Source organism: Phalacrocorax aristotelis, chromosome 3 (genome assembly GCF_949628215.1).
Source record: "Phalacrocorax aristotelis chromosome 3, bGulAri2.1, whole genome shotgun sequence".
Classification (NCBI taxonomy): Eukaryota; Metazoa; Chordata; class Aves; order Suliformes; family Phalacrocoracidae; genus Phalacrocorax; species Phalacrocorax aristotelis.
In genome coordinates this window covers 86,420,794-86,448,180 of record NC_134278.1, presented here as the reverse complement: position 1 = coordinate 86,448,180, position 27,387 = coordinate 86,420,794, and the positions used below count along the sequence as shown (strand labels likewise).

The 27,387-nt window shown below is 41.4% G+C and overlaps 1 protein-coding gene across 4 annotated transcripts in view; it reads right to left on the bottom strand.

The window, feature by feature from the left end:
• Positions 1-27,387, bottom strand: part of PCSK2 (proprotein convertase subtilisin/kexin type 2) — a 103,555-nt gene that overhangs the window by 12,523 nt on the left and 63,645 nt on the right. For all 4 annotated transcript variants that reach the window (XM_075088298.1, XM_075088295.1, XM_075088294.1 and 1 more), the window contains 3 exons: positions 20,437-20,513; positions 13,913-14,001; positions 11,062-11,237 (listed from right to left, as the gene is read on the bottom strand). In XM_075088298.1, coding sequence (XP_074944399.1) covers positions 11,062-11,237; positions 13,913-14,001; positions 20,437-20,513 — 342 coding nt within the window. The remainder of the gene's footprint in view (positions 1-11,061; positions 11,238-13,912; positions 14,002-20,436; positions 20,514-27,387) is intronic.

Genomic DNA, 27,387 nt, shown 5'->3' with positions numbered 1-27,387 from the left:
GACAAACCAGCTCCTACTACAGAAAATATAGTTATGGGACCATATGTTACACAGAGAAGGCAAGAGATGGATGGGAGAGACTGAAGCTAAGGGCAGCTATAAGGTTTCCCCCTTGGTTAAAGGAAAGAAATCCATATCCTCTCCCCAACTTCCAGACAGGCAAGTTGATCTCACAAGAGGTCAACTCAGCTCCTTCTTCTCATCCCATACTAAAAGAAGTAGGGGCTGCCTGGAAGAGGGTTAGTCCTGAGTACCCTGACACTCAGGGAAAGATCAGTGCTACTGAACCCAAAGCTCAGATCTCCCACTGATTCCAGCACAGCCACCATTTCTCTTGCATTTAGTCTAATGTAATCTGATGTTTACTTCCAACAGCACCAGAAGGGCGCAAGGCCTCAGTTTAACATACTGTTTATATGCATTGGGCAGAAGAAAAGAAAAAAAATCTCCTCCAGCCTCTTCGTTGTCCAGCATGAAATGGAAATCAAAGAATATACAAACATAGCAACCTGCAATGGTATTTTAATAGGGGACCGTTTCTGCCAGTAATGTAAATCAAATCTGAGCTCCCAGCAGCAGCTTCTATTTTTCACCATACCCCACTGAACAGAGCAACCTCATTATTTCAAGCATGTTAGTGAGTTGCATTATAATCCACTGAATTGCACAGCAGGTTTGCTGCCACTGGGGTACATAAAGTCACAGGACATAGATTTTTCATAGTAAAGATGACAACTATGAAAAAACTTATTGAAATCAGTCTAAGAACTCCCACAAATATGAGATCAATCATTTGAGCTTTAAGGGAGGAGGATACTGTTGCAAAATATATACTCTAAGAACAAAATAATCACAGCGAGTGATTTAAAGAAATTAAAAAGATCAGCATAACAAGAACAGTTATGCCTTTTTTCCCCTTTGACTTTTTCCCCTACAGGGCCCAACCCTGGGCTTTGGACTCACTTCAGAGGCTACATCCCAAGCTTGCCATCATGTCCACATACATATGCCACCTTGTCACCATCTTCCTCCTTTGGACAACCTCAATGGCAGCTCGAGCACAGTTCTGCCCCAAAAAGGCAGGTTGCTGCCGGTGCCGGGAATAGGAAGTTTGGCATGTATGGATCCGTTCTTAAAAAATATTTCCCTTCCAGCCACTTTAAAGGGAGAGGAAACACTTCATTTTCATGTCATGAATTCACAAAAGTAGCTTGGGCCTGGAAGTTAGCCTCTGCAGTGTCTGGCACAGAGAAGCAGACTTATCCTTCCTTGGTAAATTGTTCCAGGCTACCAGAAGGGGGTATTGCTGTGCAGTATTTCACACCATAAGTGGGATTTGTGGCAGAATGGCAGAAAACTGGTGTAACAGATTGCTGGAGCAGGGGCAATCCATGGAGGAACTGAAATTTGAGCTCAAGTTCGTGGGTGGAGTTAGTCTGCTTGAGTGCTGCAGGGGACAGGTTTTCTGCATGTAATTACTGTAACGTGAGAATGGCCTTAGGTCACATCCACAAGTGTGGCTTAGTGTTAAAAAACATAATTCACCTCTTAGCACTCTAATTTCAATTGTCTTTCAGTTTTAACCAGGGCTGGAAAGAGGAGAAACATTACTGAAATAAACTGATAGCAGCTTATGCGCATTATTTGCAGTGATGCAACTTGCTTCTTGCCTTTCCCACAGCCAGACCTACAGGCGTTGGATAGTTTGCACAGGCACACTGTTTGGTGGCTGTCCTCAGGCATCGTTTCATTTACCAGGCAGAAATATACAGGGGAATTGCAGGGGAAGCAAATTTTCAATTCTCTGGATGGCAGTAGTCTAAACCAGAAAAATCTAAGTTGGGTCAAATAAGGGTCGCATTTAGAGCCAATTGAAAACTCCTATTTGCATCTCAACCTTGTATGAACCTCAAAAAATTCGGTGATGTCATTCAGGTTGTTCTAAATTTAGGCTAAAAACAGGACCGGAAACATTGGTAGTAATACACACTACAAACACCAGAGGGAGCTTGAAGAAAGATTCGGGAAGAACAGAGAAGACCGGCAGGACAACACATTTTAAAGAGTATCCTTCCTCCAGAATCCGGGCGAAACCTGCTCATTTCCCCTAAAAGTGATGCAAAGCGTGGCACCCATGCTTCCGAGCCATCTGAAGCTGTATCTCAGAGCTGAAAACAGATCTTGGTGAGAGACCCACTGCTCAATTCAGGCTAAAGCAGAACTAAGTCTTGGGCAAGGCTATATGCTTGGAAAGACACAGACAGGTACTGAGAAGATCTCTTTGCAGAAACAGCAGGTTTTCTGTTTCCAGTGTCCTTCCTAAGATGTTGTGCTACCAGCAAAAAATATCACTGAGAAATTTTCTTACCCCTTTTCTCATCTTCTGAAGAGCATTAATCCCACAAAAACTTTTTAACTGAACTACCTTGCAAAGGTGAGTTGGCAGGGGACTGCAGCCTGTGCTGTATGCGTGACATACGATAGCTATTTTGTAATTTTTCCCCTTAAGAAAACAGAGCATTTCCACACCTCCTATATAATTTAATAGCAATTTATGTGTCTGCAGAGATAAGCTGGTTTTCCAGGAAAAGCGATAAATCCTATAGCTTTTTCATGTCTTTGCCATGGGTCCTACTGACTTACGAATAGGACTCGGTTTCCATCCCTATTAATTTTGACTGTATTATCCTCTGAAAAGAGCATTTGTTTTTCTTCAGGACTGAATTACTTGAAAATCCTTACGTGTTTTGTAATTAAAAACTGCATCCTTCAGTAATGATTGCTAATTATCTCAGAAAGTGTAGTTTGCAGCCCAGGTAGGCAACACAAAATTGCCATCTTGCCCCCCGGCTGGGGAACACCAAGGCAAGGACGGACTGTGGAAGAGCTGTGAGACCATTTGCCTAGGGAGCACAGGGCTGGGCTTTCAAGACATCCAGGAGCCTACGCAGAGGCCTTGCTCTGCCTTGGTCTCTCCACCACTCCTGTGCATGCGCAGTCTAGCTATTAGCATAAGCCAGCTGGAGGCAGCAAGTCCTTGGCCGTCACTGAACTGCTGCTCATCTCCTGCACTGGCAGGGTTTTCTGGAGCCTGCCCACATGTTCCTGCATCCCTGTCATGGTGCCAGCTGGACAGCCCATTGAACCCTCACCCCTCTGGCTCCTCCAGCTACCTCTGCATCTGCCAGGCTGATTTGCCCAGAGCAATCTGGTAGCCTGTGACTTCCTGGATCCCTTTGCTCCTTTCCTACACTGATTTCTTAGGGAGTGCTAAAATCTAAAGCAAAATCTAAGCAGAAACACATGCCTGACAGCCAGTCAAGTAATCTCAATTTAACCACACAGACACCTAAGTTTTAAGCAGGAAACATATTTTGATTTCCAAAGTTTGCCACTGCACACACGCAGGGGGGGACAGCTGTCTTGTCTGAGCTGAATGCCTTCGCACTTCTCACATGTCCAGCCCCTTCCAAAAGACTAGAGGTGCTGTACTGTGCCCCTGGAAAAGCCCAGGATGTCTGTCCTGCCCAGCACACCCACAAGTCATAGAACCATAGAATCATTAAGGTTGAAAAAGACCACTAGGATCAAGTCCAACTATCAACTCAACAATACCATGTCTCCTAAACCATCCCCTCAAGTGCCATGTCTAAATATTTTTTGAACACCCCCGACGATGGTGACTCCACCACCTCTTCTGGGCAGCCTGTTCCAATGCTTGACAAACCTTTCAGTGAAGAAATTTTTCCAAATACCCAACCTAAACCTCCCCTGATGCAGCTTGAAGCCATTTCATCTTGTTCTATGGCTAGTAACTTAGGAGAAGAGACTAACACCCACCTCACTACAATCTCCTTTCAGGAAATTGTAGAAAGCGATAAGGTCTCTCTCCAGCCGCCTCTTCTCCAGACGAAACCACCCCAGTTCCCTCAACCTCTCCTCATAAGACCTGCTCTTCAGACCCTTCACCAGCTTCAATGCCCTTCTCTGGACATGCTCCAGCAACTCAATGTCCCTCTTGTAGTGAGGGGCCCAACCTGAACACAGTATTCGAGGTGTGGCCTCACCCGTGAGCGGTTCAATATAGAAGAAACAGCAGCTGGATTATCTGACTCAAATTCACCACTGCTGAAAGGTGGTGTCCCTTTGCTGTTGGCCTGTCTAACCCTCAGGCATTCAATGGGGAAGGAGGAAAGGCTGTTTTGGTTGGAGCAAGAACTCAGCTAAACACTTGGCTGCTATGCAGAGGGTGACCATCACTTGGAACCATGTTTCAGTCATGCTTCTTGTTTTGTCCCTTTCATCTTTTGTTGCCTTCAATAACTGGCTGCCTGTTTCCTCCTAGCAGATTTCTGAAACTATTTGGGTCAAGTAATAATCACCCAAGTACAAGAGACTGCTGCATATGAGATTCTTAAAGAACTAAGCCCTATAGTTGTTAAACCCTAACAAAAGGCTTTATGTAACTTGTTCTAGATTTGGTCACAGAAGAGTACTGAACTCCTGGCCACCAGCCCCCAATTAACTGCATAATTGTTAATACCTCCTTTGGCTAAAAATAATGCTTGAGCCATTTTCTATGTATAAATTACTGTTGAAACTGGATGGACTTCTGTTAGCCAAGAGAAGAGAATGGAAAATTACACTTTTGGTGAAGAGAGGGAGCATTAGGTTTCATTTAGGGTTCAGTCCAGCAGGGAAATTGGGGGGAACTTTGAAAATGCTGAGACAAAACCTTTTAATTATCCATTCCTTTTTTGTTGGATCCTGGGCTGCATACCACAAGTAGTAATGCATTACTCTAGTCCAAGTAATTCTGCAGGCATACTTCTGGTATCAATAAGATTTGCAAAAATCAATCCCATCCTTTCTTCAGTATTTCTGAGCTAGATTATCACTGAGAAAAAGATTCTAAACACCCAATTTACTTCCCACCAGTGGATGCTGGTTTCTCTGCCCAGAGCTCCCAACTGGTGTGATGAACCCTGGCCTCACTACTGCTTCACCTGTGGCTGTTGTAACACTGTGCAAAAGTTCCCCGCTTGTAGCATCAGCCTTGATGGGAAGCAAAAGCACATGGCTGCTGAGTTGCAGCACAGAGATTAGGCAAAAATACTCCTGGGGTCAGAGTGAGATGGCAAAATATACTTGTTGAGACTACATTATTGTCTTGCCTCCTTAGAAAACAGTAAATTACATGTCAATAAAGAAAATATTTACATTTGGAGATTACAAATATTGCCATGTTGGCCCAACCTATTGATGCCGCAGCTTTCTGCTCTTTATGTGACAGTCATTTGAGTCTTTGTGAAGGGCAATATTTAACCCTGTCATAGGCCCATGCAAAGCACAAACCCACAACAGCCAAGGTCCTGAGTTGACCAAGACATCCCTGAAGAGGCCGGTATCACAACAGAAATCAGTAGCAGTGGGGTTTTGCTCCCATCCTGCCCTGAGAGGCACATGCCCATTCCTCTGTCTCTGGCAGGAAAGCAGATGGTCACAGACTAATCACCAAAGCTGGGTCATGTACTCAGTGAGAGGTTGTGTATCCCATCACCAGGTCAGAAAAACTGGTCATGCTGTTTTACAAAAGCCTGAAAATATCCCAACAGAGGAACAGGGTGACTTCAGAATTACGAGCAGACATAACATACCCATGTGGTGTTTTAATAAGGTTTGATTTTAGCTTACATAAATATGACATGGGACAGAATTATAATGCATATTCCAGTCACAACAGCAATACCATAGTAAAGGGCTCTCAAGTTATAAAGCTTGTAAGGCTTCCTCAGAAATGGAGTAATCAGATGGCTGCCAGATTGTAAACTAATTTCCCTATCCTCACTCCGCTGTTGTGCAAATAAAACGATGTTAGAGGTATCTAACTGCATATACTTTATTAACATGCTATCTTCAGCATATTTCAGAGAACAATAACACAATGTCTGTAGCCTTGGAGAGAAGCAAATGAGAAATACTCCCCTTCATTTTTAACACCATCCTGTCTTCTTTCATTGGTGAGCCCAATTACAGAGCTATGATGAGACTATAAATTCTTAATATTGCTCCCCTGGCAATTCTTACTTGTGCAGGATTTTCTTAGGTAGAACCATATTATGGAAGCAATAACGTTTTCACCAGCACAAGCACAAATGGATCATGCCTTATATATTCTGGCTGAGCTGTTGAAGCTTCAAGAAATTAATTCAGTCCATGAGCAACTCCTCACAACCTACTAATACAAAAGCTTACATCATAAAAATGCAATAGGTAGAGACCAGCTTATCTTGATTACTTTTTTTTACTGCCTTAAATTCCAACAGCTGAAGCTGGAAAGAACTGGATTCATAAAATGGCAAATAAGAAACATTTACTGAATATTGCATTAAAGAAAGGCTGTACCATAAATCATGGGTGGAATTAGTTCTTGAGCTAGTTACCTTCTCTGTTTAGGATTACTGCTGATACAAATCTGGATGCAAGGTACCAGAGAACAAAATGTCTATATTTAAGAGAGTTGTGCTGTCACAGGAATCCCATCTACCATCCCTGCCTTCCCCTCCAAGCTGTCTAGCCCTGAAAGTGGGTAAAGCACAGGTCAGACAAGGGATACGTAAATCACAAAACATTGCTTTGTCCAACCATACTATATCTAAAATGCTACTACTGGCTCACTCCCCCCTCTCTGAAATGAAAGTACTGCCCAATCAGAGGAGATAGTTAGCTGTACTCAGTGCTGCCAGGCTGCTTGTTCTGAAGTCCATCATCCTGGTTTGTTGCTCTGCTCTAAATTTTAGTTTATATTTCTGCATCTGCAATGAATTTCCTCCATAATTCATCAAAGAAATATATCTGCAAATAAGTCACACAGAATTATTAGAAACAAGGAAACTGAGCATGAGCAGCCTGGTCTTGGTGCAGGGCTGAGATATCTCAGGACAGCCCAGAACAATGTTAGGTTGGCGATTTACGGAGACTGTAAAGAAACATATACCTTTTCTCTCTAGGCCCCGTAACATGCTGCCAACCACAGATGTGGCTCAGATGGAGTCTAGGGGCCAGATAATAAAATCTCATTAAAGATATACATATTTTGCTCCCAGCAAGTGTGTTTAGAGAAAGAAAGCAAGTAACAGAGTGCATTCTCTGGATTTCTCTTTCACTAGACAGAACAGCATTTGTCCCTTAGCCTGTTGTAGACTACCCTAATGAATACCTGACTCAGGTGCAGTCTAGCACAGTCCCCTGTTACAGCTGGTGAACAGTATTGGGAGCCTCACAGGCCAAGGGCGAGTACAAGACCTCCTCATTAGGCAGGTACTAGATACTTGCAAGTTTCAACCTGGTCTTTAAAAACTAGAAGCTGTATTAAGTCCTTTCTGATTACATCCCAAATATGTGTTTTCTAGCAGCTGAAATTTGCATTAGGTAAGACTGACTGTGTCAAACCAGTGCTGGTAATTGCCAAAATGCTTGTGGATGTTTGTGTGTATGAAACTCTTTCAATCCCTATGCTCAAGCACCGGCTGTGAGCTCATTTATCTTTGCAGTGCAACCACCACTATTCAGTGACCCAGTCATGCTGCTGACTACTGCCCCTGAACAAAAGTCATGAGATAGCAAAGTGTAGACTGCACTAAAAATGAGTGAAATCGTGGCTTAATAACAAAGAGCACCTTGAGTCCCCAATACCTTCTGATTACATGTATTACACTGACACCAAGTTCATGCACACACCATCCCCTTTGTGTTCAGCCTTAGAAAGTAGTTAGTAAAAGAGCCCATAAAGGAGTGGCCAATGTGATGGACAGATTCTGCTTTCCTTAGTTACATTATTTTAGTGGCTGCCTTCATTTATGCTATTTACCTTACAAGCAAAGAGCACACTGAAGTGAAGGTAAGATTAAGACAGAAGGTAAGAATTAGCTTAACAAATGCCAGGAACGGGAAATGGAAGAGGAAAGGTAAGAAGATATATCAGCCTCAGCCCACCTGGTTATGGCTGCATATCTTCAAGCCATAAAACCAGACTTCCAAGCAAGAAGTCTCACAGTTTCTGCAGTTAACATCATCTTATCGTTATCAGGTGACTAGTTACCCCCAGCATCCCAGCAGCTCTGGGAGGAGGAGGCGGCCTTCAAAAGGACATGACAGTAGAATGGAGTTTGGGGAAGGGATGAAACTCTTGTCAGTAAGTTTTTCCTTGAGCTGGGTTCCCAAGTATGCTGGCAACAGGGTAAATGTTACCTGTGTTTGTCAACTCAGTTAACTGCGTATTCCCCGTAAGAATTTCATATCACTCACACTTATTAGTTTTTAGTTTATTGTATTACAAGCAAGGATATTAATCTTGTTCTGTGCAAGAGATCTTATATTTCCTTCTAGGACATTTGAAAGTATTGTTTTTAGTTTAATAACACATTTTTATTCTCAGCATGTTGCTTCCTCCCTGCCAATATTTCAGCTTCATCACTAATTCATGAACCATCACTCTGGTGAGAATCATCACTAGACTGAGAAAAAGGATTCCTACATTTATTTGTCTCTTGGTTTATAAAAGACACTTTTCTCTTTAATAAGAGGGGGGGGTTTATTCTGAAAAATGATCACAAATTAGATTTACATTTGTACAGTCAATAGAGAATTTGGTGCATATATTATAGACCTAAACTAGATAAAAGGGTATTATATCAAAGGCTGGTTAGTCTTCCTTTACATGCAGGGAAGTCTGTAGTGGGCTTTTCAAAGCACCCTGGAGAGTACCCAGCATCCACTGACATCTTGAAATAGCTTTAGGAAATCTGGTTCTCCATGAAAAGAGAGGAGAACAAACTATATCCAAAAACCCCATCTACGACAGGAAATGTAATGAGCAAAATAAGGTTAAAGCTATGATAACAATGCAAAGGGCATTATTTGGGGTGGAGCTGTCTCTTCTCGCATGCATATATTACCAGGAGATAGCTGGGATACTGCCGCTATAAAATTAAGTGTAATTGTCCCTGGACAACAGTATCCTTCTCAGGTAGAATCCAATATCATTCCTTCTGCTCTCTAATTCTGCAACAGCTCTTTGACAGAACTGATTTCCTACTGAAGGCTCTCCTGTTAATTTTATACTTTCTGATAAGGTACAAAAGCAATCCTTCCCAGAGCACAGCTTGCTGTCACCATTCTTTGTCCTTTGCAAGGATTCAGCCCAAGAGATCTCGGGTCCCCTTCTGATCTCAATGTTGCAAATTATCTCTTAAAGATAATTACAAACACTTCTGAGGGCAAGGCATTAAAAGAGTAATACATCCAACACTCCCAAATATGGGACTGTGACCGGACAATAAAACAGCTGAGAAAAATCCCTTCTCCTATACTTAACATTAAAAGAGAAGGCTTATTCCAGTGTAATTCCACAAACAAAAGCATATGGCGATATGATAGCAAGTTAATTGAAAGCGCTTTTAAATACCAAACTGAAACAAAAAACATGACTACAGTTTAAAATCTGCTTCTCTTGAGTGGGTAAAATACCTCTGTTTAGTTCAGTTTGCATTCCTCTGCCAAGGTTATTAGTGCCTTTTCTGTTACTTTTAGACAAGTTCTGCATGGGAGGAGAATAACACAAAAATTACACAGCAATTTTTCTATATTCAGAGTTTATGTCTGCTCCAACCAACATTAGTGGAAGGAAGATCAAGTATCCACTAACTATAAGTCATCAAGGTGTTGCTAAAAATATAGCAACTGTGTCACATGCCTAAGAAAGATTCTCCCCAGGACAGGAGTATTTAAGGGGATGTTTACAGAAACACTAGATAAATGAAAGTCATGAGAAGAAACACAGTTTCTGTAAGATGACTTCAGAGGGACTTTGAGCTCATCAGAGGTTTGTAAAGTTTATACTACAAAACTGAGCAGACTAAGGAAAAATTTGTGACAGGTCTTCCTGTGTTATTGCAGTACATTGCCAGTTTTATGGTCAAGAGCATCAGGATGACTCTAATTAATCTATTACAGGCAAAACATTTGAGGATCAGGATTTGAGAAAGCTTTAGATGCTTCACTACCTACCACAGCAGCAGATTTAATTATCATGTCACAAAATACGGTAAACTGAATGTACTGCTCACAGCGAGGTGGTGATGAAGAGTGGGAGAAACTGGCATAAGTAAGAGGAAGAAATAATTTGGATGAAAAAATGAGTAATTACAGAGCTCCCATGCAAAACCACCCCAGATGTTCTCAGGAATTTCAGATCTTTTGAGTACGGAAACCCATCTATGATCAACCAAGGGGAGTAGGCTCATTCCCTACAGCACCAGGAGCAGCTGTGGTTGTCCTGGCTGTGTGAGACCGAAGAGATGGAGACAGAGCCATGCAAGGTTGGTTGGTTTGTTTGGACTGATTTGTTTGCTTTTTAAGTTGTGACAGATATTTTACTCAACCTTCTAATAGAGTACTTGTTTAACAGATTCCAGGATGATACTGAGTGTCTTTAACAAAGACCACAGACTGTTCCTAGAAGGAGGTAGGAAAGGTGGGAATAAACACAGAGGCTTCTGCTGCTGGGGAATAATATTACTCCCTGGACATCTGAACAGTTGTGGTTCAATCACAGCTATAATAATGACCATATGTGATGTGACTGACCTGAAAGACACTACAAATCCAAAACAATAATTACATTGTTAGCACACCAAAACAGACAACATGGTGTTAGTAGTACAGCTGGATGTTTCAACCTGGGGAATATTTACAGGATCAGGCTCTTCCATTTTGACTGCGATGGCATATGAGAAGCATATGTAAGCTGACTAGAGATAAACACAGTTCCATGCAAGAGAGCACAGTATCCTGAGACTACACAACAAAAGCAATGCCATAATATTGCGGAGAGAACATCAACAGACCTTGAAATATGCTGAAAGTTGGGATAGTTTACACAATTGCATTGTGTTCTGCAACATCTATGGGAGGAACATGTATTCCTAAGTCATTGGTTTCAATGCAAGTGTGTACATATCGTTCTGTCCCAGTACCCAGATTATTTAATAAGACTGTTACCTTGTTCACACCATCTGCCATCGCTTGCAGTGTTAACTCTCTAGGTCCGTCCACAGTCTTTCCATTATCAGTTGGTCCCCAGCTGGCACTATATATATCTATGACTTGAGGCATATGACTGATAGAGGAAGCCTCAATAATGTCTGTCATAAATGGCTGGTCAAGCATTCGAATACCTGTAGATTTAATCAACATAAACATGAGTTATGCATTACCCAGCACAAGATTAAATCTCAGCACCTGGAGAAGTCCCCCAGTTACAGGTATTTTAATTCACTGGCAGTTTCACCTACTCAGTAATTCCGCACTTGCCATTCACATTTCACCAGGGTGTGCTTACCCAGCAGGATGGCAGCACTTAAATACCCAGCCACAGCGATGCAGCGTGGCCCAGAAAGAGAAAGCACTTTATTGTTAGCTTTCTAAATACATAGTATTTTCCATCTACTATTTGAAAACACTACTAAAACAGTCGTATTCAGCAATCTCAGCATTTCATAGCACTTAATTATTAATAGTATTTAAGATAGTATTTCGTAACAACTAGGTAAAAGGATTAAGGCCCCTCCCACATCTCTAATCCTCACTCAGTGATGTGTTGACACTTCATTAGTTTTTCAAGTCATTTTTCTGTTTATGTTGGTTCTTCTCCAGAATTTAATAAGAGAGGGGAAACACTACACAACAATTTCCTGGAAAAATATCATTGTGTCAACATGCAGACACAATAGCAAAATATGACCAGTATTTAGAGAAAAGAGCAAACTAAAACCTGCTTCCTTTAACCCATACTGCAGTAGAAATCAAGTTAGAGTTTAATCGATACAATCCTAGGAAATGCCAACCTCATCAAATGTCAAAGTGTTGGCCCTAAGCAGGCCAAAGAGTGCAACAAAGACAGCAACACAAGCCCTCATATGCATCATGCCCCACGCATAGGACAGTTTCACTGATAGCCAACCTCTCAGTGGCCTTTGGATGAGACCTGAGTAAGCAGGGACACATTCCAACTCTCATGTGTAGCAGCCTTGTGTTGAAGTTCAGTTTTTCCCAACAGTTTTAGGATGCAGATGGAACAGAATTCAATACCACAGAGCCAAACAGTGTGAATGGCAGCAAGGACCCTGATTTAGAAGCCAGTGCTTTTACTATATTCAATAGAAAATCCATGTGCCAAATGTGAAGCTGGAAAAAGTGGTATAAACTTCAAATAGAAACCAGACCAAAGCTGGATATTCCTGATCTACTAATTCAAGCTAGAAATTATGAAGTCAAACTCCATGAGTGAGAAATCCTTTCACATGCTTGTAAAATGCAGATCTGCACTGACACCACAGAATTATTGACCCAGGGGAGGTGGGGGAACAACAGGAGGAGCCAAGCCATCTGGTTTTACTTTAGGGCAAAAAAAAGAGGTACAGGAAGTAAAACACATGATTCCCCAGAACCATGGCTACAAACTTCCAGTTCCACCTGCAAACATGGACTTTGAATCATGTCAGCAGCAGACTCTCAGCTCTAATGAGCCTCCAAGTTCCCACTGACCACACGGTGGTGCTACAGGTACACGCTGGCCTCGGGCAGGAAAGGCTGTCTTTTCTAAAAATCAGTGGGGATTTTGCTGCAAAATGGACAAGTATGGAAGACTATCTGTAGACTGTTGGTCATCAGAAAAGGCTTTCACCTCTTTGACTTTTAAGCAACCAGCTTGAAGTTGTGGAGTTATACTAGTAATACAGATGAGGTCCAGCCAAAATCCCATGCTGCAATTCACATTCTTCTAAAAGTAGCTATTGCCAGAATGTAAATTTTATGAACCGTCCCATACCCGAAGGAGACGTTGCCATTACTGAAGAAAGGAGACAAGCACTAGACCTGCCTGGCCAGTTACTAACTCTCAGTGATATTTCTTGGGGTAACAGCTTAGCAAATGTTGCTTGGTGTCCTTCTACCATGGAGATTCAGCTTTTGATTGCGTAGGTGACAAGTAAAATGTAGCCTTCCCCAGATTATTCTGACACTGTGGTGAAACAGGCCAAGCAGAGCAGAGCTACCTGTGCCCTCACACTGTGAACCATTCCCATGAAGTAATGGGTGCATCCACACTGATGTTTTGGTGTGGATCGGGGGATGAAAGTGAAATTCATAAGCATCTATCTCTCCTTGCTGTGCCTTGGTTCTCACCATGAAACAATCTTAAGAGTGGGAAAACTGGATTTCTTCATAATAAACTAAACATGCTGTTCAAGAGCCTAACTCACTCCAAGCACTGTATTCATTCTATCAGTGCAGACAAGAGCTAGTTAGAAGTAAAAATACCCAACACACCTGAGGTGTGAACACTAGGAGCTAGGCACCACCATTTTTACTCTGTGCATCTGCTCCTCCACTCTGCATTGTTTGTTAAAATAGAGGAAACCAACAACCACAGAGATTTACAGCACTGCAGGCCCTGCACTGTGAGAGACTAAAGAATAAGAGCAGCATAGGATTTGCCTTTTCAAATAGTTTCTAAGTGCAGGAGGAATTTATATTTTACCTCCTGCAAAATGAGATTTCTCACAAATTATTCTGCAACTACACAGGGAAGAAGCACTGAAAATCTGTATACAAACAGGAGCTGACATAAGAAGGAGCAAAGCTGTTCCTCTGCAATGTTATTAAAGAGGCCCTCAATTGAAAAGGCAAAGCCATGAAGAAATTCCTCTCCCCAGCTAATGTGAAAAGTAATAAACACATGGCCCAGTGCCACCCTGCAGTCCTGTCCTGAGCAGAGCTCCCTGTCTCTGCAGAAGTTCTGTCTGAGGCACAGTGGCATAAGGACCATTTACACCTTGAATTGCTGCTGTACCTGCCACCTTGGAGTTGTACGCAACTCCCACGCCGCAAATGTTGTTGTTGGCAGCAGCAGACACCTCTCCTGCACACCTTGTCCCATGGCTGCAAAAGAGAAGACAGAGACACCACGTGAACCCAAGCTAATGCATGCACTGAATTGAGCTGGATCACCAGGGTCTTATTTTTGCCTCAGTCAGCTCCCAGCACTTCACAGGAAGACTGTTCCATGGCAAACTGTTGAGTGCTGTACTTGGATACTCAGGTGAGCTTATTCCTTCCTGAAGCAGGATATAATCCATTTCCCCTCTGCAGTATGAATGATGCTTGCTCTGAGGTTAACATGCATACTTGCACCTCATTTAGCTGTAAAGTTATTCAGACCTTTTCTTTTTAACTCTGTCAAACAGCTTCTGCCTTGTTACCAACTATTAGTCAGTAGAAACAGCCCTTTATTTTTGTGACTTGACAGTGTGATACCCGTTATTTTGAACTCCACAGAACAAAGTCCGATTGCCTTTTTGCTATTCAAACATGTATCAGAAGTGTATCCCTGCCCTCAAAAAAAGTGCTATGGAAAGAGGTGAGTGCAACATCAAGCTGGAGTAGCAGAAGGGAGACACAGGGGTCACTGCACTCCACAGCAGCAGAGCTGTGGCCTGGCTGGCCAGGCCCAAAGCTGGCCAAGACCCAAGGTACGTGCATCCCTCTCCTCCAGTGCTTTCCGCTCAAGTGGGAAATGTCTCTGCTCTGACACAGAGGTCCAGGTTCAGGCTGGCACATGGCATTTCAAGAATACTTGCATCTCTGAAGTGCTTTAAAGCTCTTAACAGAGACCTTTTAACTGGCAGTGGCTCTAAGGCAGTCCTGCAGGAAGGCAGATTGCGTTTTCCTTTCTCCTAATTCATCACAGAAAATAAACCACGGACAACATAATCTAGTGGTTTTTTTTTTTTAAAAAAAAAGTACAGCGGCAGAGAAACTAGTGAAACCTGTGCTGCTGTCAGGTTTTTTTGAGTTTAAGATGTTGAATCAATATGAATCCATCCTACTGCTCACATCAATCCACTCTGTGCATTAAAACTGGCATTGCTCCTGTAGCATGCCAAGGATTCATGCAATTAGCAGTGCTGTATTATAAAGACTACAGAGAACCAAATGAACCATTCTGGGAGGCAGCAGAATTCTTTTGTTTTAACCATCTTTTTTTTCCTCTCTCTCTCTCTCCCTTTAAGCATCTCCAGCAAGAGTGTCATGTTAATAAAGGCGTGAGAAGCAACACATTGTTTTTCCTGCTGTACTTGGAATAATATATTTTTAAAGGCAGCTCTGCAAAAGAAAATGACTGGCCTTGAATGTACAGAGTGTCTTGATCATGAAAGGATGAAGATGTCATGCGAGTTCCTTTTACAAAGGGGGCAGAGAGGAGACTGATACAGATTTCTTTTTCAGCTGCTGGAGAAATTTCTTTCAACAATCAAGCAGGTTTTCCCTCATGCCCTTGTTCAAGGAACTGAAAAAAATATACTGTTGCTAGGCATTCATTATCTAGTCACCTGTGGGCTAGCTACAAGCCACGGAGCAGAATAAATGGCTTTGTTAAAAAATTGTCTTGACTGATGTTAGGGTGCAAAAAATCAGTGACACTGCCGGGTGAGCCCTTTCTCTCAGAGGGAAAAAACTGTATTAGGGCCTTTCTGGTAAAAAGATTTTATCAGAAGGTCCTCTCCCCCACCTCACCTCCCTAGTGGATTCCCCACATGATGGAGACTGCAAGACCACCGGTTCCAGCAGCTTAGGGTTTAGACACTGTGCTGCTGACTGGAGAGAAAAAAAAAAATCACATGTGAGTTAGTGGAAATGCATTTGTCTGAATTATTAATGGCAAATTGCAGACTTTTCCAATTTAGCCCTATTTGCTGCTCATGTATCATTGATAAATCCATTGTGGCTTCTATGAAGTGACCCATTTCACAGACAAAAATCACAGCTTTTCTCTCCAACATTCACCTCTTCACTATCGTTTCAATGTTTAAAACAAGGGGATAGAAAACAACTAAGAATATTTTCACCTATTTACAAATTACTTCAAAGGTAAACCATAGGGTAGCATGCAGAGCAAGCTTTCCACGAACATTATACAAATGCAAACATCTTACATGAGCATTTGTGAAAACCTAAGGTGGGAGACAGTGATTCAACTGAAAGTCAGTTTTGCCTTCAGCTGGTTTAAATAATGTACCTGTTATGAAATTTTGACCCTGCTTTGTCTTTGAAAACTATTTCTAAAATTCATTGCCAATGCTATTGTGCATCCCTTTTACAGACACATTTTTTAAGAGTCAGAGGTGCCACAGATTTGCATTTGGGTTCTTTTTCATCTGCTTTGAAATGCTTCTGCAGACAGCAAGCAAAGGACAGGATTCATTCTTCCTAACTTCAGCTGTCCGCCAGGGGAGGGCTATGCAGAGCTGCAGTCTCAATAGCTGGAATGATCTGCCTATCTTGACCACTTCAGTTGTTTGCAGTGGGCAGCAGTTAAATACGCAAAGCTCAGAGGGACACCTATGTGGGGCAAGTGCCGTCCGCTTTTCACTCACATGACATTGTCAGCTTCTGAGCATTTCAGCGTTTGTGCAAGTGAAAGCATTCCCCTACTTTGTGGGATGTGTCACTCTGCCTCTATCCAAACACACCAAGAACCAGCAGTACTGCTGTGGCTCTTCCTGGACACTTGTGTCGTAATACTGCAGGTAGAAAGAGCTGCTAAATCTGTTTATACAAATCCTCATTTATTATGTTGTTTCCATTGTATTGACTGAAAAATGAGAGGGAGGGGAGCAGGTGTTTTTACCCTGTTAATAAGCACTGTCTGGAAGCCAAGGGAAGTTATTTCCTTGACTCAATGGTATTTGTTTGGATCCATAATAAGTAAAGGACATCTTTACTTCTGAAGAATATGGGCTTCCAAGTTAACGAATAATTTTTGCCCAGCTAACTTTTATCTGGGTGAGAGAGTATACAAAATACAAAGCCTACAGGAGTGGAAATATAATTATTAGTTATTTATATCATGGCATAAATTCGTAATCTCCATGGTCTGAGACGCAGAGCCATAAGTTGTGCCTTCTGCATGCTCACAACAAGAAATCAGAGGGTTGTACAGAAAGGCCAAGCTATCTCTGACTCCTCTGGGTACTTCCACCCTGCACAACATGGTACATGCCAAGGTACTGAATGTGGTTCAGGAGGAGTGGGTGTTAAAAATCACAGGCAGTTCCCAAAGTGATTCCTAAAAACGACTGAGTGCTGTGGAGCTGCCTCTGCTTTTGGGAACAGGGCTTGATTCAGGTTCCTTCACTCCTCCCATGGCTCTTCAAGCTCAAACATAGCCCTGCCCCATGTTGCACCCAGCGTGCCCTGCCCTGGTCCCCAAGCTGTGGGTATGAACTCAGTCAAGCAGTCAGTATGGAAAGCACGGGAATAAATAAATCCCTTGGCTGCCCAGCCATCTATGTGCGTCTCCCTGTAACAGCAGCCAAACTACATGACTGCAATTCCATGCCTGAGGCACCACACTGTCCCCTTCCAAAACCCACCCTGCTTGGTTTCACAGGGCAGTGGCTGTCAGATGGACGGGCCTAAGTGCTTCCTGCAGCCTTAAAAAGCACAAAGTGGAAGGGGGATCTGTGCTTACAAGCAGAGCAGCTGCGATTAATGAAATACTCCATGCAAAAACCTCTTCTTTTTTTCTTAAAGTCTAATGACACTTTGCACATGCAGCTGGCAGCTCACAAAAGCCCCCTGGTTCATCTCTTTAAAAAAGTCCTCTGCTTCTTGTTCCACAAATCACTTGAATTGCTCACATAGCAACATATTCTTTATGGAAAAAGGGATATTACGCTATCCTATTTTGAGTATGATCCTCCTGCATGCCGAAAAGTCAATGGGAGAAACATCACTGCCTGTGAACTGAGCAAATGGAGCCTTTATTGCAGGTTTCTCTGAATGGCTTTTCTGTGTAACTACTCTCTATTTAGACGCACCTTTGCAGCTACACATACAGATAGACATTCATAGGCAGACAGTTATAACCTACCAGTAATAATAATTCGGGAGTCAGAAGTTATGACAATAGCTTATATATGAGCACATCCTCTTGATTAACAGTATAGCCAAGAAATATGCAAATTAAAACATAGTCACTACTACACCTGAACAGCTGGATGTGGTGTGTTGGTTTGCATCTTAGCCTGGAGAAAACATGAGATCTTGCATCTTAAAGCCTTCTTGAATTGTGCAGGCAGCAAAGGGATGCTTTACTGAATAGGCCGGTCCTGTGATTTACCTCGCAAGGCAGAAAATTTCCTGTCTCACTAAAGAAACCTCAAGGTTCATGACAAGGAATGCTATACTTCAGAGGTATCAAATTTTTCTGGAAAGAATAATGAAGGAAATCGGCAGAGCGATTTCTGCATTGCTTTTCTTCTCCCGACTTGAGCTCCTCATTCCCTCAAGAAAAGTAATAGACGAATGTGTTGCTGTTTTCTGAAAAACTCAATCGCATTGTTCTCAATAACAGATCAGGTCACAGATGACCACGCTGCTCACCCTCGATTCTTCACTTGGGTGCATGAAGTTAGCCAGAGGCACCTGGGGCCAGAGACCATAATCCTTGCCACACATCCAGTATGCTCGAGGCCTGTTTTAAGAGACTTTAGGAGGTACCTCCGCCTCCAGGGCCACCTTACAGAACACGTGAGGACTGCAAACTGTGCCCCACTATAAAATACTTGATAATAGCACAATCACTGTTAATGGGGTTTGATAGAACATGCTTAGTTTTATGAAGTTCCACACTGAAAATGATAGAAACTATCATTACCCACTGAAGGTAAATTTCATTTTCCTCCATCCTGCTCCAGAGCTAAGTGATCTCTTTCTCCTCCAAAGACCCTTTGCATAAATAAAGCAAGAAAGGCAGCAGATGAGCTCTGGTCTTTCACTGACTTCCCTTCACTAATTGGATTTATACTAGTTCAAAAGTATCAGACGTCCTTTCCCAGAACGAAGGAGAAATCTCATTGGCATCTTACTTTGGCTGAAAATGGCAGGACTACAAAGGAGGACATCACAGCTCCTAACTCTGTTTGATCTGTTCCAGGAAGCCTGTGTCTGAGGCTGAAGCAGTCAGACACTTGTGCACTTGTGCCATTCTGACAGAACTAAAATTGATTTCTTTAGAAATTAAAACAATATACCCATACAATACTCAGAGGCCATCCAAACATCCATACTAAGTTAGAGATGAAAACCACATCAAATAGGCCTAAAATATTTTTTGATAAACACTAAGACTGAGCCCTGAAACCCTTAGAAGTTTTCAAATCCTCGGTGCTGCTGCAATGTAAAGCATTCTTTATTATTTGTATTATATTTGTTAACAACATCAATTATACTTGCATCTAGAAGACTTCACAGAACTTATGGGTGTGCCTTGGACACTCAATCCTTGGCTACATTAAATCTTGCTAGGAGCAGTTAGCCTAACAGAACAGGCTTTTTCATGAGACAGATGCAAAATCCAGGGCACAGAGTTTTTAAAAAACTGTTGACATACATTTCTGTTCCATTCTAAACAAAAATGAGTTTTGGCAAACAAAAAAGGTCACGTTTCCTAAAAATCTGACGCCTCCCCTTTTGGGCCATCCTTATTTACACCATACCTTGAGGACCAGACCTCCTGCTGGAAACTGGCTATGTTCAGAACACGTTGGAGGAGGAGTGGGTCTTGGGCAATCATGATGTGTTGAGGAGAAATAAGATAAAAAGCACAGGTGCACTGTTGATTCCAGGTTTATAAACACAACAGAACAGGTTCCCAGTCAGAGCACATGGACTTTGACTCCTCCAGCAGCTAAAAATATCTCAGAATGAGCCCTGAAATCCTATCCATGTCTTTAAATCATGGTGAAAAGACTGATGATTCAGGACTTATGTAAGATTTAATTGTTTTTAAATTGGTCATTCTACACCATGCTGTTTTTCTGCCTTGTTAGTCTATAACCAGATGACAAGACTCCCCCCCCCGGCCCGGCCCCGCCCCACCCCAAAGCCTTTTCCTGTCTCCAGCTTACTCCCTTTAAAATTACCTAGCACCAATACCGCTTCACACACAGCAGATGGGAAACCAGTCAAAACTGTATTAAGCATATGCAGATTTGGACTATCATAATGCCCTAGGATAGCTGACAGAAAATGGTAATTGGCTATCATCCATTCAAACAACTTACACATATACTTTTCTGAAGCAGCAACTTTATTTATAAGCCATAAAATGGTTGTTCAGCATTATCGAGAGGCTACCTGAAAAAATGAACTGAGAAGTAACCTCTAATTTTCAAGCAGTAGTGAGACAACAACTTCTGTTTTAGCAACCACGGAATTTAGCAGAAACCAGACATGCCACAAATATCAGCCGATACTTATAATTTCTTAAGCAAACCAAAGTGAAGAGCAGGCTGATCAAAACCCATTTACCTGTTAAACCAGTCATCTGTGTAGCGGGGATAGGGGTAGGGATCATTACTGCTGAAGTCATAGCTGGCTTTGGCATTCTGCAAAACACAAAGAAGTTCAGTAAATTAGCAGCTACGCAGATGTGCAGAGCAAAGTGGAACACAAACTGAAGGGGAGCTGAGCATCATTAGTAAACTTTGCCCTCTTTGTTCTGTGAGATGCATCTGGAGTCAAACTGGTCCCTGTTGTGCTGTGCATTTCCCACACCAGCAAGCCTGGGGAAAGACGGTTTCTGGGATGCAAAGCCTCCTGTGGACCATTACTATTTCCAAATAGCATGGGTAATTGTGAGGTGGTGTGAGAGCTCAGGCTACTACTGAGGGACTGTTTATCAACACTTAGGAGAGTATTTAGGTGTTATGCTACTTGGTGTGGCAGGACAAAGGTTAAACCCTGTTTTCCAAGCAGTGGCGGAAGTGACCAGACCCTGGGTGTTCCATCATACAATTATTTTTTAAAAACTTGTTTGTGCTACTACAATAAACAGTTATATTTCTAACAGCATTTCAATGCCTAAGAATGTAAGTTTCTCAAAATTCAAATGTGAGAACGGCATTGGTGGTCAGCACATATGCTTTAAAATCCCTTTGCATATTTTCTTGTTCCTTTAGTTGTCTGAACAAATGTGGCTTTCAGGCGCTTTTGAAAAACGTCATCCCATGTCTCTGCTTTTCATATAAATCTAAATCATTCCTGATTTTGCCTCATCAGCAGAGTTAAGGACACTCAGCAACTTTGTGATGCTATAGCTGAGAAGCAAATGGAAAGTTTCAGGAAGTCAAGTGCCATCTTCTTTTTCTCTCTTAATGAAAAAATAACTAAAGGGTGACTGAAAATTAAGCTTTTAAAAATATTTAGAAGCTTCTTCTCAAGTGTATGTTCACAGAGTTTATATTTTAATAAACACCATACTCAAGGAACAGAATTATGTTAATTCTTAATTAATGTGTACTTGTATTCTTTTTTCAGATTTGGCTGAGCATGCTACTGAAGATAATTTGAGACTCGTGTATGAATAGCTTTGCTCCTAAAAACATTCCCCTTCAGCAGTTTCACAGTTCCTGGGGTACAGGAACAGACAGTCCATTGGTAGCACCAAAGTCTTTGGGTTCTGGATTCAAAACCCGTAACTCTCAAAAGCTCTTGTGCCAGAATGGAACGGGAACAACGTTGTCCTTGACCCTTGGAGGGTAAAACTAAGTATCTTTCAAGTTACTGTACAGTAATACTTTGGGGTGACAGTTTCAGAAAGCCTGGTTGCTTATATTCAGCAACGACAATAAATATTTTGCAGCATTTGAATGGAGCAGAGATTTGCAAAATGCCTACCATGTGGCTTGATGCTGTTCTCCAGCTCAGACATGGCTGAATCCCTTTGTGAGCATCCTTATTGATCTCTCCATATCTCTAAATAAAGGCCCTGAATTTTCAGCCTGAAGATGCCTTCCAATAATGTCAGCTATATCCACAAATTCTCAGTGCTTCTATGTCTCTGTGCCCAGGTGTATGTTTAATTTACCTCTTTTAATTACCACAACTGCTTATACAGCACTTCGAATGGCATAGCTTTCTACGAGCTAAGAGTAAACAGAACATGACTTTTCAGCCCAGGAAAGAAGGGCTATTTGTGAGTAGTCTATAAATCATGAATAGCACAGAGAAGGTGGACCAGGAGTTATTATTGACTACTTCTCATAATATAAGAACTAGTGGGACTCCATAGAAATTACCAGAGGGGAGATTTAGAAGCAGCAGAAAACAAGTACTTTTCCACTGAACATGTAATGAGTTACAGAATTGACTGCCCCCCTGCAATACAGAGGTTAAAAGCCTGAAAGAAATCAAAAAGTGGTTAGACAAATTAACAGAAGATACATCTGGAAGGGGTATTAGATGCTGTGCTTCATCCTTCTCCAACAGTCCATAAAACAGTGAATGCTAGAAGCTGGGAGGCCATAATCAGGTAGATACCACACAATCTCTGATTTGGTGACCATACTGCTCCCAAGCATCCACACTACTGGCTGCTGTTGGAGGTAGGATCTTCAGCTAGACAACTCTGGGCCTCACCCAGTGCCTGGCAAAAGCCATGTGGCACAGACATCCCATCTTAATGCAACAGATGAAGTCTGGATTCTGCAGTGTCCAGGGGAGCTGTAACAAGGATTTGTGCAAGGGGCCAGGTTTCTTCCAACACATGGCAGTAAAAAGAAATGAGCTTGTCAACAGAAGATCCAGTCCTGTTCTTTATTAACAAGTGCAGTTTCTACTCCTAGCAGGGCAAGCTGGAAAACCACATCCTATGGTAAAGTTAAAATAGAAACAATGACCCTGAGTAATTTAATTAGCAGATAAAACATACTCTGTCAGAGTCTAGCTTGACAACCTTTGCAGAGAAATGCATTTCAAACACAAAGAAACTTTCTTACACTACTGCATTGGACTAGACATAGCCAGGAAACTATGAAGACTGCAAATAACTACGCTTCGTTCCAGTGATTTCATACCATTTCTTTCAGGTAGGTATGGTCTAACTCAGTACTAAATGTAATTAGTTCAATATATTGCCAGCCTCTTATTCAGTCAGAAGTTCTGTTTTCACTCTAAATATATAGTACAGATGAATATTTAAACTCAGTCATGGGTCAGCTATGGGTTTTTTCCCATCTGGAAGAAATGCAGTCCTACTTATATAGGCCCTAAGCTCAAAGGGGGTTTGGTGAGGCTGATTTTTCAGGACATCAGACATGCAGGCACCTTGTGGTAGCTATCAAATCCTCTTGACTCTAGAATTCCCTTGTGCAAAGAATTATGGATGGAAAAGCCCTTCTAGCTGTGCAGATGTACCACTCGTGTCCAGAGCAGTGATAGGCAAAAGGATTCCAGTATGAATGATTCAGCCACCCCCCAGCAGACTGCAGCTCTGCTGTACGTCCCATGTAACCAAATGTCAGCTTCTGGAAAGGTTGCTTTAGGCTGGCTATAAACAAAGTTGTACAGCACTCTTACACATCCTATAGCTCTTATTTCCTTGATTTTGGATCACTGCACTCAAAGGAAAAAGGTATCTAATGCAGCAGGAACCATCCACAAAGTGCAAAATTAAGAAGAATTCTTGGAAAGAAAACAACTGCTGACTGCACAATTTATCTTCATTAGGGTCTTTGAGAAAAGACAGCGAGTTTCAGCTTCATGAAGGAATATTCCACCCACACTATGGAAGCAGTGGAACGGGTAATGAAACAGCAACGACAAGTACAAATGGACTGCTTCAAGTTCCTAATTTAAAGATCAAATCCCCAAATATCTAAGCCTCAAGCTTTTAAAAGTTCTTTTAAAGCATTAACCAGTGACAAATTAGATCACTTTCAATGCTGGAGCAAAAAGGGAACTGCTTCAGTGCATAGCTAAAATATTTCATCTTGTGTTTTGGGAAGTGAATATTAAAATCTGTGGTCTGCCATTCTCCTCCACAGGCTGGACTCCCCAGCAGGTAGCAAGAGGGAATTTATTGCTAACGTGGAGATTTATTCAGGGTAGGAACCTGGGAGGTGGCAAGCAAGGCCAGTGCAGATGAGGATCTACAACAGCACACTGAGATGAAAACATTTTGCTTTTCAATTCAGACGATTCAGCTTCCAGTTTTAATGCCAAACTGGTCTACTGGCAGTTACTCCTCTTGAACTTGAAGTGTCTAATATTTGGTTTTCAATATCTAAGGTATTTGCATGGGGTTTTTCCTCCAGGGAGGAACTCAAGCCACCAGTCTTAGGCACTCATCATAGATTGTGGTCTAGGCTTAGACTAGTCATCAGGCACACATTATTAGAACATGATGAAACCTATCCCTCATGTTCAATCAAAACCAGTTCATTGTTGCAAAGCAATTTGAACCTGATACTTATCATTCACCACCTATACACAATTCCTTATAAATAATGTCTATTATATAATAAAAATGCTATTACAGAGAGGAATGGTGTTGTGTTTTAATGCATCTCTATTTTTGCTTTCTAGCCTCTACCCCAAATAAGAGCCTAAGAGAAGAGTACTGGATCAGATTGAGATTCTTTCAACCATTAAGTAATGGCTTGTATACCATGACACAAATAGATAACTTTTGCCTGTGTATAATCTGCTTTCCTTAAAAATAAGCTTAGACTGGCATTTTCCAAATAATTGCCCTGTACTTTTTAAAATACATGCAGTAGAATCTTCTGTGTAAAACATTCATTATGTAAAATATGACAATAACAATAAATCAGTTGTCCCGTGTGCTGCTCAGACATGTAATAAAATTATGTATCTTGAATAATGCAGCAAGCCCATAAATTTTTATATGGCTTTACAAGCCTCTGAAGAGTAATTCACATATACTTCTCTTTTTCTCTGAAACTCAAGAAAAGTGCTTATCCTCACGTGCTAGTCCAGGAGACAAACAATTAAAGACACATGCCCCCCGGTCACAGTCTGATTCTATCAATGACATTAAAGCACTAGTGAATTGAGCCCAAAGATTTGTATCTTCTTAAAAAAAGAGAAATATTTTTAATACAGGTGGCATCTGGTCCCACCCTTTTCAGGCAACTGCAAATCCTTAGAGATCTGAGGCAGAAAGATACCTTTTGCTTGTTTAACGACTTTACTGATCCAAAGAGCGAGCAAACCCCTGGGCTCAAATTACAACATATAACATCTTGGAATAACTGTACTAAAATAACACCAACCTCATGTGGTAGAAAAAGAAATGAAATTCAGTTTTGTACACACAAGCTTAAGACTATAGAATATGTTCACCAGGAGGTGAAAAAGAAGGCAACATGGTATTTTGCCTAGGAGGGGTGCTCTAAGGCTTAAAGGTCATTAATGAAAAACAGAGGCACTGTTGCTAAGTCAGTAGTCATACAGTAAGCCCTCTCCTCTCTGCCAGGGGAAGCACACTGTTCTATTTTGTTTTGGTTTGTGGGTTTGGTTTTTTTTAAATGGAAATGAAAAAACACCTGCAACTTCTTAAATGGCTGTGCCTCTGCATGAACCAGTTTACATGACCTATTTTACTATCCAGAGAATTCAGAGCTGCATTCAAGACCTTGTCAACACTGAGAATATATTCACAAAGCAATGGGTTATATTAAAAAATATTAACCTTAAAGACCGATGTCCCTGCTGGTGAATGTCATCACCTCCCTCCAGAAACATAAGCCTTTTACCCAGTTCTTATATGTACGTCATAAAAGTAAAAATACTCAGCCAGACAACACTACCCAGATCCTGAATTAATGAATAAGACAGCAGCACGCTTTTCTGCCATCCTCCTTTTCAAAGCAGTCACAGAATAATACATCAGAGTATCATTTGAAATGGATGAAACAGAAGTATGCTGGGTCCTGAATAATACCTGAGGTGCCTGTAAGCCCTCCTGATAGTCCAGTTTTTCAGGTATTCATTAAAGGCTCTGCCTGGCCACAGAATGAGCAAGTACAGAGCACACTGCAGTGGTGATTTCATTTTCTACTTATCACTGAAAAAGCTCTTATTTCAATTTCCTTAATACTCATCAAGCATCTGGGTCAAAAAAAAACCCAAACCCTAGTGGAATTATAGACAGAAGAGGATAAAATCACTACAAACAAGAGGTGACTATTGCTTAATTTCTAACAGTAGAAATATTTGAGGTAACAAGTGGTAAAAATTCTAATAATCCAGTTACAGAATTTATAGGAAGACATGTTCACTGTCTCACCTCTGATGCAGCTTCTTATTTTTCAAAGCTGAAACTTTTTCACTGCTTAGGTTTAAAAAAAACAAAAAAAAACAGATGAAAAAGACATGGAGTCTCCTGTTAACATTTATTTTTATCATCATTAAGGTAGTAGTATTTTTAAAGTAACAGTTACACAGAAAAATTGCTTCACTGAGATCATCTTACATTGTGTTGTTCCTCTAGATTAGACAGATTTCCTTTGTCAAGTAACTGATGATCTTCTCCACATATCACTTGGCACTACAGTGTCACACCACCTCTTATTTTACTTTTCCCTGTCTCCCCTGCAGACAAGATCAGGAAACCAACACAAGTTACACTGCTGGCTGGTGCTCTTCAGTGTGTGAGCATCTTCAGAAAAGACGACTGCAGCTAAACAAACTATTTCACATGGGGATAAGGCACCTAGGCAGTACAGCAGTAAAGCATACCACACAGGTAGATCTAAGCACAAACTTTTTCAAGCTTCAAAGATGACACAAAATTTTCGATTCCATTTTTGGTACCAAGACCATTGAAAGTTTTCCCAGTATAGTAAACCAAGTGAAAGTCCAAATGCATCCAGCTAAATACCATCTAACTCTCTGCGGCTGCTTACTAATGCCTGGCTCCAAGGTACACAGTCAAACAGGACCAAAAAAAAAGAATCACAGAGGCTCAGAGAAAATTTATATTGGGTAGATTTTTTTAAGAAGTGGAGATTTTTTTTCCTAACAAAGTTTTATAAATAAAACCAGCTTATTGAAATACCCTTCATTTCCTCTTCCCTGCATCTTCACCTAACATAGGAAAAAACATAAGGAATTGAGGCAGGTATGAGACTTTATTAAAAAGCAAGCAGCCAAATGAACTTGTGCTTATAATAAACAGGCTGCTTCACAATTCACCTCTTGGCATTCTTAGCCAGGCTGATGTGGAGGAAACCTGAAGCACATCACCAGTTGTTAATTACTTAGAGCCAGAGTTCTGAAAGGCAAAAGCAAGTTAACCTATAAAAAAATGAAACCTATTTCTGCTCAGCCAACAGTTCCTTAATTTTCAGAGGGGGTGCACAAGAATCTTTAAGCTATACCTGCAACATACTGAACAGGTACTGAATGTTCATTAGGGAGGCACGTTGCTAAGACAATTAAATTAATAAAATAAAA